This window comes from Stylophora pistillata, chromosome 7, assembly GCF_964205215.1.
Source record: "Stylophora pistillata chromosome 7, jaStyPist1.2, whole genome shotgun sequence".
Classification (NCBI taxonomy): Eukaryota; Metazoa; Cnidaria; class Anthozoa; order Scleractinia; family Pocilloporidae; genus Stylophora; species Stylophora pistillata.
The window spans coordinates 9,723,165-9,737,696 of record NC_142525.1 but is presented as its reverse complement, the minus strand read 5'-3'; the positions used below and the strand labels follow the sequence as shown (position 1 = coordinate 9,737,696).

The window sequence follows — 14,532 nt, the reverse complement described above, 5'->3', positions numbered from 1 at the left end:
GCTTCGGTTATTGGAATTACATTTTAACAAGAACTTTCTTTTCAATTGATTAGAAATCAATGAATTGTGTCACATATACTACCTTCGTTTCAGTTGTTAACTTAAGAGTATTTTCCCTCTCAAGCTAACTGGTGTACCTGTTGTTGTCACTTATCGACTGTCTATCGCGACGCTTATTTCAAGCAAGTGAATAAATGATTGTAATTTCGTTCCTATACCTGTGCTTGTCTCTTATTGAACGCCAATTCTTGATCTAAAAAGTCCAACAACAACAAGGGGCTTGGAAATCCTTTGCGGTGAGTGTACACATCTCGCACGTGGTCTCTCTCCTCGAGTATCTGGTCTGAAAGAAAAAAACATTAACCGTTATGCATATAATTAAACTGGCACCAAACCTGACCTCGACAGAAACATGCTCTCCGTTTCAGAATAAGAAACAAAACTTTCTTCCGTAGCTTATCGACGCTGAGTTTTCGTCGTAGGAGCGGCGTGGACGAATTTCTCGGAGCGATGAATTGAAAACACGTCCGTCAAAACAGCCTTAAAAGGGAAGGGCAAAAGGCAATTTTCAGTCACATTTTTCCGTAAGCCAAACTTAACATTTTAGTCACACCGAATCATACAAGGACTCTTAAAATCGTACCGCCCTGCTACAGACAACGTAAATGCCTGTCGAAAAATCTTCACCCACTTAAAAGAACAACAGATCTCTCGAAGACTTTCTTTTTAAATCAACACTGAAAAAATTCCTTTGTTATTCGAACAAACGCACTGGGAGTTACACAAGGCAAGGATAGTAACCATATTATGAGATTACACTTTACTACGAGTTCCATCGCGCAAAATGCCATCGGCGGTACTTCTTACCTGATTTCTTGTCAATGAGATACAACTCTTTGCCTTCACTGCCGGAGTCTTGATACCGTGCTTTAAACGCTTCTAGGACCTTACCAAATGTCATTTCCTGGAAATAAATGTTTCGTACCTTGTGATTGTTTAGCTCAGTTGGTTAGAGCCCCGGATTGTAGAGTGCGGGAGGTCGAGGGTTCGAGCCCCAGCCGGACCAATACTCATGGTCGTAAAATAAGTGAGGAGAATTTGCTACCTTTCTATAATCAAGATATGGACAGATTGGATAGACATTCTGGTCTTCTCGGATAAGGACGAATAAACCGTAGGCCCCGTCTCCTGCAGGGTTAGGGGTAGGAGACGTTCATTTCCCACGCACAAGAATATTGTGTGGTGGATGTCCTCCCCTGGGTGGAATGGGTGGGTGTTGGCCCTGAAAAGCCCCTATGGGGAGTGGTCAATTAACCTACGTCTGTATACATGTATGTATGTAGTTATCTCGAGAAGGAGAGGTATGCTCAAGAGAGCATACTTTTCATTCCCACCAAAGAGAGAAAGGAGAAATAACAAAAAAAAAAAAAGATAATCATCGCGTGTTGAAAGAAAGCCAACCGCTAAAATGATTGTCTCAAAATGAGCTTAGAACTTGTTGGAAAGAGTAGCCCATTCGAATTTTTCTTGTCGAGGCTGATCGCATTTCCCTTCTTTCCCTTTTTGGGCTTCTCTGTGACTCAAATTATCAGTTGAGGTGATCAACAGAGCATCAGCGGCTTATGAGCCGCGCGTTGTTGAATTGAATGCGCAGCCTGGCGAATGAGTTGTTTTCAAAATGGCGACGTCTGTCAACAAATTTTAAGTATTCTTGGTCACAACTTTCCAACGGGTACCTAACTCTTTGGAATCGCAAAATGTGGTAATATTTCATGTATGTATGGTTCACATCTCTGGAGCACACAACTTCTTCCTTGAAGTCTTTCCCCGTGTGTATGATATGGGAGAGGGATTGCTGTCAGGTAATTCGTTAACAGAAATGGCTGATTTCAAATACAAATCCGGTTTTCAATCAATACCTTTTCCACATTACACATAAAAATGAATTCATTGAAATTTTACGGTCTAAAAGTCATTACACAACTTACATCATGAACAGGAACTGTTTCTTTGGTTTTCTCTTGGTCTTTCTCCTCTTCTTCGTTTTCTTGATCAGGAAGAATCACGCAAAGTTTCTGGAATAAACGTAAATTAAAAGGTAAATTAAATAGTACTAATATTTACAGTTATAATGATGATGATAATAAAACGAAAAACGAGCAAAGAAAAGGACCCTTACCATGGCAATCGAATCACAAAGGTGTACAGACTATGTCCCATACGGTGACGACGTTTAAATGGTGCAAAAGTGAATTTATCACACACTATTAAAAGAAAAGCTAGTATATGCTCCCCTCTCTTGAGAGCAAATGGATCCGTGTTTACGATACCGTAATCCCTGCAATTTATAATCTTGTAATGTAGAGATGACTTTTATTCTGCCATCGTTTACATGAATGCCAAAAAAAAAAAAAAAAAAAAAAAAAAAAAACAGAGATAAACAATATAATGTCATACCTTAGCGCCAGGAACGTTAGAGCTGATACGAAGAGCGTTCTGTTAGAATAAATTAATCAAAGGAAACTGTGAATAAGTCGTGGATACATTGCGCTTGAATGAGTTTTGAAGATAATTAAATTCCAATGGGTGACTTCCGGATACAGTTGAAACTTCTTGGTATTACTTTGAACAGCTGGGGTGGTGTTGGGTGAATGGGAAGAGTTCACACTTTAGTTATCAGTCAGTACAAAATACAGACTGATTACAAATTCAACAGTATAATAGGGCTTGGGGACATCCAGGGAACCACCAGGCTCATTAGGGATACTTTCTTCAGGATATTTTATGAAAAAATTAACTTAACTAGAGAGCAGATCTAAGGTAGCAGCAATCATCCATCTCAGAGGGATTCTTAGTTTTCATTACCTAAAAAAGCGCTAGGTTCTAGTCATAGTGATATTTAGGCACGTACGTATTTTGAACGAGCTCTATGAGCTCCTTGACGCTACGTGGGTAAATAAAGTATTGATTGATTGATTGATTGACTGTCACCTCTTTTTTCTACGAACGCGTATTGCATACCTATAAGTCGCTTTTATCTTCTAATCCGTTTCAGTTCTATTTACAAGCAGAACCTGCATTTTTGGCTGCATTTTGCAATAAAGCGTTAGCCCATATCTACTTTGGACATCATTTAAATGAGAAGCAGAATGAAAGAGCCAACCGTACCTCGTCGTACTAAAAAGCAATTCGAGCAACGAATGGTTTCTTTAATCTAATACAACTCTCCAAATAAAGCCATGTTGGACTGAAAAAGAATTACTACTCAACTCACATCGCAATGTTCTTTCCGTAGACACTGCTTGAGATCTTTGAACATAAATCCGCGCATGCTTGGTACTGCCTGTGGATTGAAATGGAAAGGACCTCAAACCTGGCAATCTCGAGATCTCAGAACTAACTTATGAATGACTATAAATCTCTTTTTGTTGTTAAGGTTTAGAGCTTAGCGATGTGTTTGGGAAACATCCCCTAATATTAATTGATCACTTTTTAACGTGTAATTCCCACAAAAGTTCTCTGTTAGATCATTGTGACGTATTCAGTAGGAAAACACGTAATCTCCACAGTGCACCTCACCACCCGCCAGGATAAATGGGAACTGGTGAACTATGAAAGAATCCTGACGGTGACGGGGGGGGTGGGGTGGGGGGGAACTTGACTTGGACTTTCGTCCCAATCAGGAGTACACATACCCTTACTTGCTTAACGCTGCAGAATGCGGGTATAAGCCCCAGCAGGGGTGGGTGAACTGCGTGTTTATCAGCTCAAAAGAGTGTCACACGAGTACTTACTAACAAAGTACTGCTGGGAATCAATCTGTCTAAAAATGCAGAAACATTGTCGAAAAATGTAGACATTTTGGATCTCAAATCATAGTTAGCATCCTAATTCACACGTCCTTTTCACAAGGGCAGAAATAATAAAGAAAATTATATGATTTCTAAAGCAAATTTCTTCAACTTTTCCACGCAATAATGGTATGCCCTCCTACCTGCCACAACAGGGACAACACCAAGGCGAGCGAGTCCTGGGAACCAGGCTTGCTAGTTCTTGCATAATACATAGCAACACCGATCTGTTAAGAGACAGATGAATAAAGGGGGTAAGTTTCTAAAGAAACTGTGGTGCTGCGTCGGTGGGGGTAACAGGGTAATTTGGTAATATCAACTATGTTGAAATTGTAAATTGGCCACCGTAAAGAGTTAAAAAGCTGTTCGCTCTGACGAAGGGCTAACGCTCGAAACGTCAGCTTTTTTTTTTTTTTTTAACTCTTTACGATGGCCAATTTACAATTTCAACTTAGTTGATATTACCAAATTACCCTGTTAAGAGACAGACTGTATATTACAAAAAGGTAAAGACAATTAGTCCAGACTTGCACAAGGATACAGATAAAGGAGTAATCAAAAGGGGATACTGTTCTAGATGAGCTATACAGGTCTTTAGCAATCCAAAGGATATGGTTCTTGATTTGTTTTGGTTTATGTTGACCACCATCGTTTCATCAGGTTTTCAAGATGACGACGGGCACGTAAGGAGCTCTTTGTTTGTTTGTTTGTTTTTTTTTTTAACTCCAACCGAGAAGAGATAACGAGTGCAGCTAATACGTATCACGAGAGCTGAACTTTACCAAATCTTGACTTCAACTCAGATGCGAAGCTTAACTCCGCGGAAAAAAAGCGTAATGCATTTGCAAACCAAGCCTTCAAGAAGCCCAAAAGCATTCAAACTCAATACCACCATGGTCCATTACTAACCAGATTGTTTATAAGAAATCTAGACGATGCTTGTGGCAGTTCTGTGATGTAAAGAAGCAGCTTCCTCAGAAGAGAGATGTGTTCCTCCTATTAAAAAAAACAAAACCCTATATCAACTCAGGGAAAGTAATAACTTGTCCCATTAAATTGTGTGGCAGAGTAATGAGAGGTAAAGGATTCGAGTCCTGCTCTGTTCATCTGTTGGAATTATATCTTGATAGTTTTCAATACAACAAGCTTTGTTCGATCTAAATTATTTGTTTGAGGTCGATGGTTGAGGGCCACCGGTTTATCAGGATTCCCACTCGCAGAGGTCAAGGGTTCAACTCCCGTTAAGGCCCGAATTTTTTTTTTTTTCACTATCGCTTAAATACTGCGTTACTGCGACGATCACCCTTGTGTTCACATATTGTAACTGTACAAAAAGCAAAATGCGTCAAAAATTAAACTCAAATGAAACGGCAAGACACGGCAAGATATAAAAAAAAAAGTAGTCCAACGAACCTGTTTGTCCCTCTTGGTCACTTGTTCTAAAATAATTCTAAAGAAAAGAACTGGATCATCCACTAAGCATCTCCAAACAAGACGACGGGCGACTTCCATCACTGCGGATGAAACACAGGAGTTGAAACTGTTAACACCCCAAGCCCCACAAAAGTTCTTCACAGCTCGAACCCTGGGCGGGTCCATGCGTTGTGTCCTTGGCCAAGATGTTTCATTCCCACAGTTATTCTGAAATCTAAGATAATGCTGAGTCGAACTTGAACCTATTAGTCGGAGTCCAGTGCATCGACTACTTTGCTACCGCGTGTACCAAACCGTTGTAAAATGAACTAATTAAAATCACCATCTTTATCACAGCCCTCTGCAAAACACCGACCCACTAACCAGCTATTTTGTCACTATCCACTAGAACGTCATCCATCATTTTGATGATGTCAGGAATGGCTGATGACACAGCTTGAGGCCATAACTCCGCTTCTACTTGCTGACTTTCACCTTTAATAATAGAAAACAAAGTGAGAAAAAACTATATTAACGTTTCACCCCGCAACAAAAGGATATCGGTTAAAATTCTACTTTCTGTTTTCCTAAATACTAAGCACGCGTGCTCTTCTGTTTTGTTGTTGCTTTGGTTTCGATTCCTTTATCTGGGACGGTTCATGTTCCGCTATGAGTTTGTCCAAAGGAGAAGATAAACTGCGTGTCCACTCAGCATTGTCGCTGAAATCCGCTTGAATTCACCGAGCAAGTTAGTCTGGGATCGTTACTCAGGACACAAATCTGTAGCGAACAAAGATTTGTGTCCCGAGTAACGATCCCAGACAAACTTGCGCGGCGAACTCGACCCACTCCCCCACTCGTTTTTGAAATGGGGAATCCGCTTGTAAACACCAAACCAAGGCGCGCTTGTCAACCAGGAGTACCGGCATCATGACGGTCTTTGCCTGTGACTGTCAGATTGAAGTCCCCATATTTTTAGAGGTTAAAACACAGCTCCTGGTTCAGGCACTCTCGCAGCCAATTTTTTCTCTGTTTGCTGTGCCACTTTCCAACCAGGTGAGCAAAGACAGGAAGACAAACGCTGAGACAAAATAGAAAATCTTTGGGAAGTAACCTCTGATACGCCATCCGGATTTTGTCTATTCTATGAAAACACCATTGTTGTTGTTCATCCGTTCGAAAATATCTGAACTTCAACACCTACACTGATGTTTAGGGCATTTTTCTATGACAAGCTTGCATTTTACTTCTGTTAAAAAAAAAACAACAACAACAACAACAACAAAAAACAAAACAAAACAGAAGAGAGTATCGAAGAGTGATGATATAAATGTTCTATAAACTCAAACCTTCTTCTCCCGTCATATCTTGTGAGTTTTCTGTCCCATCTAAATGGTAATGCCAAAAGTCCATGCGAGAATCTCTCTCTATTGAAATCCACAGTAGGAAGAAAAACAAAGAAGTACATGGCGGTTGTGTAAATTTTATTCCATGATTGGGACTGTGCTGTGCCAGTGATTTTACTGTGCTTAGGCAAGTGCTGGTGCTAGTACGACTGCCAATGATTGAGCCTACATTGGAGCTCGTGATATTGCTGCCATGGGGATCGTAACTCAGTGCAGGTACCGTCATCATTACCAATGTTGGGGCCAGTGTTGGTGCTCGCGATGGTACCAATTTAAGGGAATTACGCCAGTGTCAGTGCCAGTGCCACTACAATTGCTATGATTGTGCTAAAATTGAGGTTCCTGGTGCCATAATGATTATAAGAAGCTAGTGCTGGTGCAACCTTAATTGCCAAAGCTAGTGCTTGTACAGGAGCTTGAAATGCAGCTATTATACTTAACATAAGCCAGTGCTGGTACCCTCTGAGTTGCTACTGTTTGCGCCACTATTGGTGCTCCTGATCGTGCCATGGGAATAACGTTCGGCCCGAGCTGACGCCAGCCCAATAGTACACGCGGCAGCTAATATTTATGCTCTTGGCGGCAATGCATGTCGCAGCTTTACAGTTTGCTACGTTTACACATTTGCTGTAATGCGCGTGTTGCCGTTTACTGCATGGTTAAGTTTAATGTGCAGAACAGATTGTAATTCTACGTGCCAGTGATTGTGCCGTGCTCAAAGTAGTCAGAGTGCCATTACTGTTACCCAACTTATTGTCCGAAAACAATAAAATGAACAGATTCTACTTTGTATCTACTATCCTCTAGTCGATAAAATTCATTGAACAGCTTAAGGATTAAAGTGCATCGTTTTAGAGATTAATCACGATGTATAAGGTGTCAGTTAGTTTTTCTCCCTTTTTAGGTTTTCAACGTGTGTGCGTATTTTAACTGCGAGAAGTGATGATGCACATATCTAAGAACAACATTTTAAGACTCATTCCGTTCTACTGGTGTTGGTGTACATTTAAGGCGAATCTAGAGCCTTATTCGGTTCTGATGTTAGGACATATCAAAAATAATTTTCAAACGAGAGCCTTTGATCAGATCAAAAAAGAGGAAGGAAAAAGCTATTTATTACTCACTTTCCAATTCTCCTATGAGAAAACGAGCCTGTCTAACAGCTAAACAAGTGTGTTTACAACTATAGTGATTGCCATATATTTAAGTGCGACGAGTAATGCCCTGATAATTAACAAGTGCATGTTTCTATAGAAAGATGACTTTTCTCGAAGGAAGAGAAGCCCATGCTTCCTTCAAATTAATACTATCTAACAGTCTGACGATTCTGTCTACCTCAGACCACAATTAAAAGCAATCTCAACTTTTGGGTAACAAGGGCGTGTTGGATGTTGTAAGTGAAACGCACGTCTGGAGTGATGCGCTGCTTGGTATGTCACAAAAGGAAGGACAGGGAATCTGTTTTATATTGTGTTATCTGCGCAAAGATAACACCACTAACAATTCATTTTCAAACTTAATTTTACCATAAATGCAACAGAAGACATCTACAACCGTGACCACCAACATGAGACTCCCTCGAAACTTGCATAACATTGAAAGATCAAATCTTACAGCAATTTTCAACCAGTACGTACCAATTCTCTATGCAAAGGTTCCAAGATGAAGAAACAAACTGAGAAAATTCCTTCCAGTTCCCACCCAGTAGCTCATTAGGGAGCTTTAGCAACGAAAGCGGCAACGGTAACGAGAACGGCAGAAAACAATAGGCTTAATGAGCAAAAACAATCGCCCTGCACGTGCGTTTAACATTTTGGTACATTTCTTTGCCGTTCTCGGCAAAACAACGTGAAATAACCAAATTTTAGGTTTTCTCGAGAACGTGAGCGCATGTCGGTTAATTTTTCTTTCTTTCTCCTTCCTTTAATGCCGTTCGTAGTGATATAGTCCCTGAATAGTTCGCCAGCATTTTCCAAGTGAAACAAATCGGAATAATCTCGAAACAGTTACAAAAACGAAAAGTTAGATTTGAACACGATGGAGTTTTCGTTGCCGTCGCCGTCGTCGTTGCTAAAGCTCCCTATTAATGGGGCATTTCCAAGTTCAAGAAACTTCCCACCTATGAAAATAAGATTTTTTTGCCTAATCTTCCCTCAAAAAGCTGAGGAGTAACCCTAGGAGGAAACAGATCAACTGGTATCTCGGCAGTGGCTCTAAACTCATTCTCACCGACACAAAGAAATATACTGAGCTGAAATAAGCCGCCCAACACTGAGATAGCTCACCTTTTTCATCCTCGGAAACATTTACACCAACGGTCGTCTCCATCGACACTGGAACAGCTCGCAATAAGAATTCAGATCGCTCTTGTTGCTTCTTCAAAGCACTGCCATTGTCGCGGATCTTTTTCTTGTCTTTTTTCTTTTTATCCTGCTGCTCTTCCAGGATGAGGCTTGCATCCCACGGGCAATCAGGGGGTTGACTCGCAGGCATACCAACGGCGGGGGAGGGAAGAGTGAAATCAACTTTGGGTGGCGGAACCTTCAATTAAAAAGAATCAAGATGAGATTAATACACTCCTTTTTAAGAGTTGCCCCCCCCCCCTCCTCCCCAACACGTTAACTACTCAAAAACTCTACACAGTGACTTCGCAACAAATACTAACGAACTCCCTTGTAGTGTTCGTCTCCTCTAAAGAAAAAAAGGAATTCGTTCATACCTTTAGAATCACTCTTGCTCCTTCCTCAAGTCGAGGCCAAGCATGATACCTGGATTGCCACAAAACCTCATATCTACCAATGAAGGAGAAATAAACAAATAATCAAAATAATCAAATCAAAGTCAAAATACACCCTGCGCCAAAATACAGCGCCAACTCTCAACTCAGAGAGCCATTTTCCACTTATTTAACATTTGTAATAAGTATTTTTTCACACGTATTTGACAATTTTTGATATAGAAATTCAGGGAATCCTTCTACCACAAAGGGCCAGACCTCTAAAATCTTGAATTCACGAACAAGCTTTGGGTGCTATGCTCGACGAGTTTGCATGAAATTTCCAAAGTATCTGATAAGCCTCTTGACCGAGACTAAACGCTGCGTCAAACCAGCCAAGAAGTGTTTTTTCACACGTAATTGACAATTTTTATTGCAATAAGGAAGTTTGATAAGCTGTTACAGAGCAGACAAATTAAAGGGGTGGTTACACAATCAAATCTAGCACTCTCGAGAGATGTTTGACACCATCGCGGCACTCTTCGACGGTTTTATTACGCAATGTCAATTGGAAAAGTGAGATTAAACATTTAATTAAAGCAGAAAACAATGCTGCACAAAATGTTCTTTATTGCGTTTGGTTTGTTTATAACTTTTCTGGCGACAATGTAGGTTATTACTGCAGGTAGGTCGTGAATAGGCGCCTTTGAAAATAATAAAGCTTAGAGCCCAAAATGACCTCCAGCGGATGAGCCTTTCAGCTAGAAAGCTAGCCTTTCCTTGCCGTGTTTTGATCATCTGGCCATAAGTGAAGCAGTTCTCACCCACCTTTGAAGAGACTTGACTCTTTCATTGGCATCAGTACATGTCAGTTCTTTATGTAGCATCTGCTCCACCGTGTCTCGCAAACGAATGCCGGTCAAAAGAAAGACGGAAGCTATGTAAAATGATACACAATAAAGGATAATTTTAAAAATGTTAGGAGTTACCTTAGACTTTTAAGTCACAATCTGTGTTTGTTGGAAAATAAGAGTATATCCTAAATACATCGAGTTTGTCATTTGGAATTCATTGGTGCATCATCGATACTGCTATTATTTTTTCACCATATAAAGCTGAAAACCTGCGATCGTATGATCTTGATTACATTTTCATTTGACACATAGTTGTACTAGAAGATCACTAGTCGCTCTAACTGTCAAAAGGGGGTGGGAACAAAAGGTTATAACAAGCAAAGTCCCTAAAGCGCAGGAAAACGTTTAGTTTTGCGCCTGATTGGATTTAGAAAAATGAAATCAGTTTTCATCGACCATTTAATCACGGACCGAAGTAACGAAAAACCAATCCTGGATTGCTTTCGACGCTCAAATGAAAAGAGACAAAGAAGAGCATCATTTGATCTGTATTTAACACCTTACCAACAGAGGATACCAGCTGTTGATCTTCATCAAGCAGCAGTTCCCAGACTACAGGCAAGGTATCCATCAGATGGCCTTTGTCAATGACTGTACCAGCCTTAGCAATCACTGAGAATGGACAGTGAGTCAAACTTGCAAGCTGAAATAAAACAACACAATATTAATCAGCAAGGTTTAACTGAAGGAAAATCTGCCAAAAAGTGAAAAACTAAACTCAAAATAGGGTTCCAAGAATCACTGAACGGCTAGAATTTCCTTAGTACACTATTAAAATTCGAAGAGGAATAGTTTAGTGACCTCCATAAAGAAAAAAGGTTTAATTGTGTTTACAAAATCATCTGGGAACGTATCTTAACCTTGGTGTGAGCGAGGTAAAAGTACTAAAGGTATACAGCTGTTTTGAGTTAGGTGTGATTGCGTGTACTTTTAGGCTTTCTTCCGACAACCTTTTTCAAAACAGCTTTAATTTGTTAATGAAAAGTTACATGAAACTTGGTATGAGTTTCTTAGTCCTTTTCCAGGAACTCTAGCTCTCAAAATGCTCTCTAGGATTGTACTCTGTTCACTTACGCTTGATGATATGTATTGTATCATTTCTGTGTCCTCCTTGTCTTTCTTAGTTGCTTGTTCCACAGAACCCACTTGGGGTGCACTGATCAGCGGACTGCCATGAATGCCATGCACTCTGCCTGACTGCTTATCAGAAGCTTTGTCGTTCTTGTTCAAAGTGCCATAAACTGCCTTAAGGGATTTCACCATCCGTGTGCAGCTTCGGCTTTGTCGCTGGTGGCAGTTAACAGGACAAACTCCTAGGTGGTCACACAGGAATGCAGTCGAGCTGTTCAGCTGGATCACGGCATTCAACCAAGGTAAATTCAGAGTTGGATCTTCATCGTCTGACTCGTCATCTTCATCAAACATCGTCACGTCCACACTAAGATGCTTAGCATCACACTTGGTGGATTTTGATCTGAACCTCACCGACTCACCCTCCCCTCCGAGCGCACCACGCTTAGTTGTCCGCTTCGCTGTCTTAGGTGAGTTCTGATTATTGACCCTGGGGTAGTACAAACTGTGGCGATTCCGCGTTCGGTCACTCTTTCCTTCTTGATCAGCGTCTGGGTTGTTAGCGTTCGCATCAGTCCCTGAGACGGTAATCATGGGTGGCTCTTGCAAGGTTCGACTTGGACTGGAAGGAAAATCAGTTTGTAAAGAAGATTGACTCCAAGCACTGGCTCGCCGAATCCGTTCTCCTCCTCCACCAATGACAGTACTCAAACGACGTTGATGCAGTTCGGGAGAAAATGCCATCGACCGTCTGTGGCTTGTAACACTCGGGCGTCTCCTTTGAACATTAAAACGATGCAAGGGTCTAGATGCAGGCTTGCTGACCGAGTACAGACCATGGCTTTCCCGTAAGAAGGCTGTGATTTCCAGCAGAAGCTGGCAGGCGATCATCAACAGGGGATATGGACACACTTTCACTGAATCACTCAAAGTGGCTGAATAGAAACAACACGTAGATGTAAGTGGAAACTATAAGCCAATACACGTTAGCCCAGCTCAGCAAAATTTCATTATCTAACATGGAGGACAGTTTTAAAAATGTTCTTGCCATGTTTTCAAATTGACAAATAAAAGTCTCCAAATGTAATTCAGTATGAGCTATTTATGGAAGATATCACGGCGACTAAAAAGAGTTTTAAAATTAGTACAAATCTTGAATAAGCACAGGAGGCTAACACAACTTACGTTTGAAACACGACTGTTTGCTTTTTTGTCATTTCGAGAAAATGGATGGGAAGATCGGAATGTTATACATTATCGTGATGTAGTGAAATAAACTACCTGTCGCTCAAGAAAACATCACTCACCAAAATCTTCAAATCGTGAGATTTAACATATTCAGCTTGAAGGACGACAACACACAACAACATCCAACAAAAATACGTATTTTGAATGGTAAGTGTACATAGAGACGTACTTATATGGAATTTTCGATAATGCCATACATAACCTTTAAATTATAAAAAAAGTACGTGAACACAGAGCTCGACTGGGCCCTCTAGGAAATAGAAAAGTTGTAATTATCCGAAGTGTCTGTTCAAAGAAACATGACAGGGTTCGTACACTTTTGACCTGTTAAAATTCCATGACTTTCCATGACTTTTCCAAGACCTGTTTGCAAACATTCCTCACAATGCGTGCTTCTGTTTATTTCTAATGAAATTAAATCTGATTTTTGGACTCGTCAGTTAACTTTTCAACTTAGGGTCTTATTGCCTTTCACTCGTAGAGAGCGTATTAATTTTCCATGACTTTCCATGACCCACACCTAAATTTCATGACTTTCCAGGCCTGGAAAATGAAATTTTGAAATTCCATGACTTTCCAGGTTTTCCATGACCTGTACGAACCCTGCATGAGTGTAATTTTCAGTTAATGTTACAAACCTTCGTCGAGGAAGTCTTCCTCCATATCATCTATGTCTGTAAGGACAACCTTTCCACCCTCCTCGTCAATGGACGGCAGCAAATTTCTCCTCTTCTTTGCCAACACCTGTTCCAGTTTCTTGCCCAGTGCCACACCCCATTCACGGAACAGGACACCAGCTTCGTTCATGGCAACGAGGTTGCGACGCTGGGCGAACATGAATGGCGTGGGAGAAGATGACGAGACTCCACCTCGACGATGAGCGAGAGATGGAAGACTGCCTCGTAACCACTGAGGCCATTCACCTTGGTTGCATTTGTGAACGAGGATGCAACACTCCAGCAGAAGACACGCTCTGGCCACCGCTGGTGCTTCCTAAAGAGTAGTCGTTAATAACTCTTACAAATTGCAATAGTTTTATGAATGGCTTCCACTGATGATCTTACCATGCCAATATTTTGTTTGAAAACAAAACTTTTGATCATGTCTCAAATTCACTTTACAGCTGCTTTTACGACAGAGATCAAACCTGGAGGGCTATTTTTACGATGACAGGCTCGGATTTTGGAAAGTCAGGAACCAATAATTAATTTCCTTTGGGACGGGGGGAAGGGGTTTCATAGGGAGAACAGAGAAAGGATCAGTCGTCGCGAATACAATATAAACGGGGGGGGGGGGGACTTACAGAAAAATGACTACCAAGTAACTGCCAACGAGGGGGCAATCACTAGAATAATACAGAACCTTAAAGGGAAGATCAGGTAACTTTTTTCGTGACATAACCAAACTCTTTAAACCCGACCCCCATCCCCCCACCTCGAGGGAAGAAGTGATGACGAGTCCTTTAATGAGTTCAATAGTCGTTCCTTATGCTGTACCCTCTAAGTACATCACTAATCCTGAACTTACCAAGTCCAGCATGGAAGCCAAAATCTTTGGATCTGGTATGGAACCCGGCTGCCCGCCATGAAGAAGAAACCTAAATCTGACCATCCCAGACCTGAGTGCTTCCACATCCACAGGTTTGGTTTCAAACTCATGTAAAACTATATCAATGGGCAGAGTAGATTCACTCAACAAGGGTGGCGTCGGGTCTCCTTTCTTTGCTATTGGAAAGATATCCTCTATTTTCTTTCTACTGGGAGTCTTTGACTTGAGGAGCTTGCGTTTTGAGCTTGATTGCTGTTCTGATTGAGGGTCTGGTGCGTCCAGCAAGTCTTCATCACTGTCATATTGGGTGCCAACTGCTTTTTGCTTCCGGGTCCAGGTGAATATCTACATATTGAAAGTAAGAT

At 41.0% G+C, this 14,532-nt stretch overlaps 1 protein-coding gene across 2 annotated transcripts in view; it reads right to left on the bottom strand.

The window, feature by feature from the left end:
- Positions 1-14,532, bottom strand: part of LOC111325495 (protein unc-80 homolog) — a 49,137-nt gene that overhangs the window by 22,045 nt on the left and 12,560 nt on the right. Inside the window, exons 6-22 of one of the 2 annotated variants that reach the window (XM_088728053.1) lie at positions 14,147-14,512; positions 13,258-13,612; positions 11,375-12,306; positions 10,805-10,943; positions 10,215-10,323; positions 9,390-9,462; positions 8,956-9,211; positions 6,614-6,691; positions 5,649-5,759; positions 5,265-5,365; positions 4,761-4,847; positions 3,995-4,078; positions 3,275-3,343; positions 2,458-2,496; positions 1,989-2,075; positions 868-964; positions 219-343 (exon numbers count right to left, since the gene is read on the bottom strand). In XM_088728053.1, the coding sequence (XP_088584179.1) occupies positions 219-343; positions 868-964; positions 1,989-2,075; positions 2,458-2,496; positions 3,275-3,343; positions 3,995-4,078; positions 4,761-4,847; positions 5,265-5,365; positions 5,649-5,759; positions 6,614-6,691; positions 8,956-9,211; positions 9,390-9,462; positions 10,215-10,323; positions 10,805-10,943; positions 11,375-12,306; positions 13,258-13,612; positions 14,147-14,512 (3,108 nt within the window). The remainder of the gene's footprint in view (positions 1-218; positions 344-867; positions 965-1,988; positions 2,076-2,457; positions 2,497-3,274; positions 3,344-3,994; positions 4,079-4,760; positions 4,848-5,264; positions 5,366-5,648; positions 5,760-6,613; positions 6,692-8,955; positions 9,212-9,389; positions 9,463-10,214; positions 10,324-10,804; positions 10,944-11,374; positions 12,307-13,257; positions 13,613-14,146; positions 14,513-14,532) is intronic. The other variant, XM_088728054.1, reaches the window with a different exon arrangement.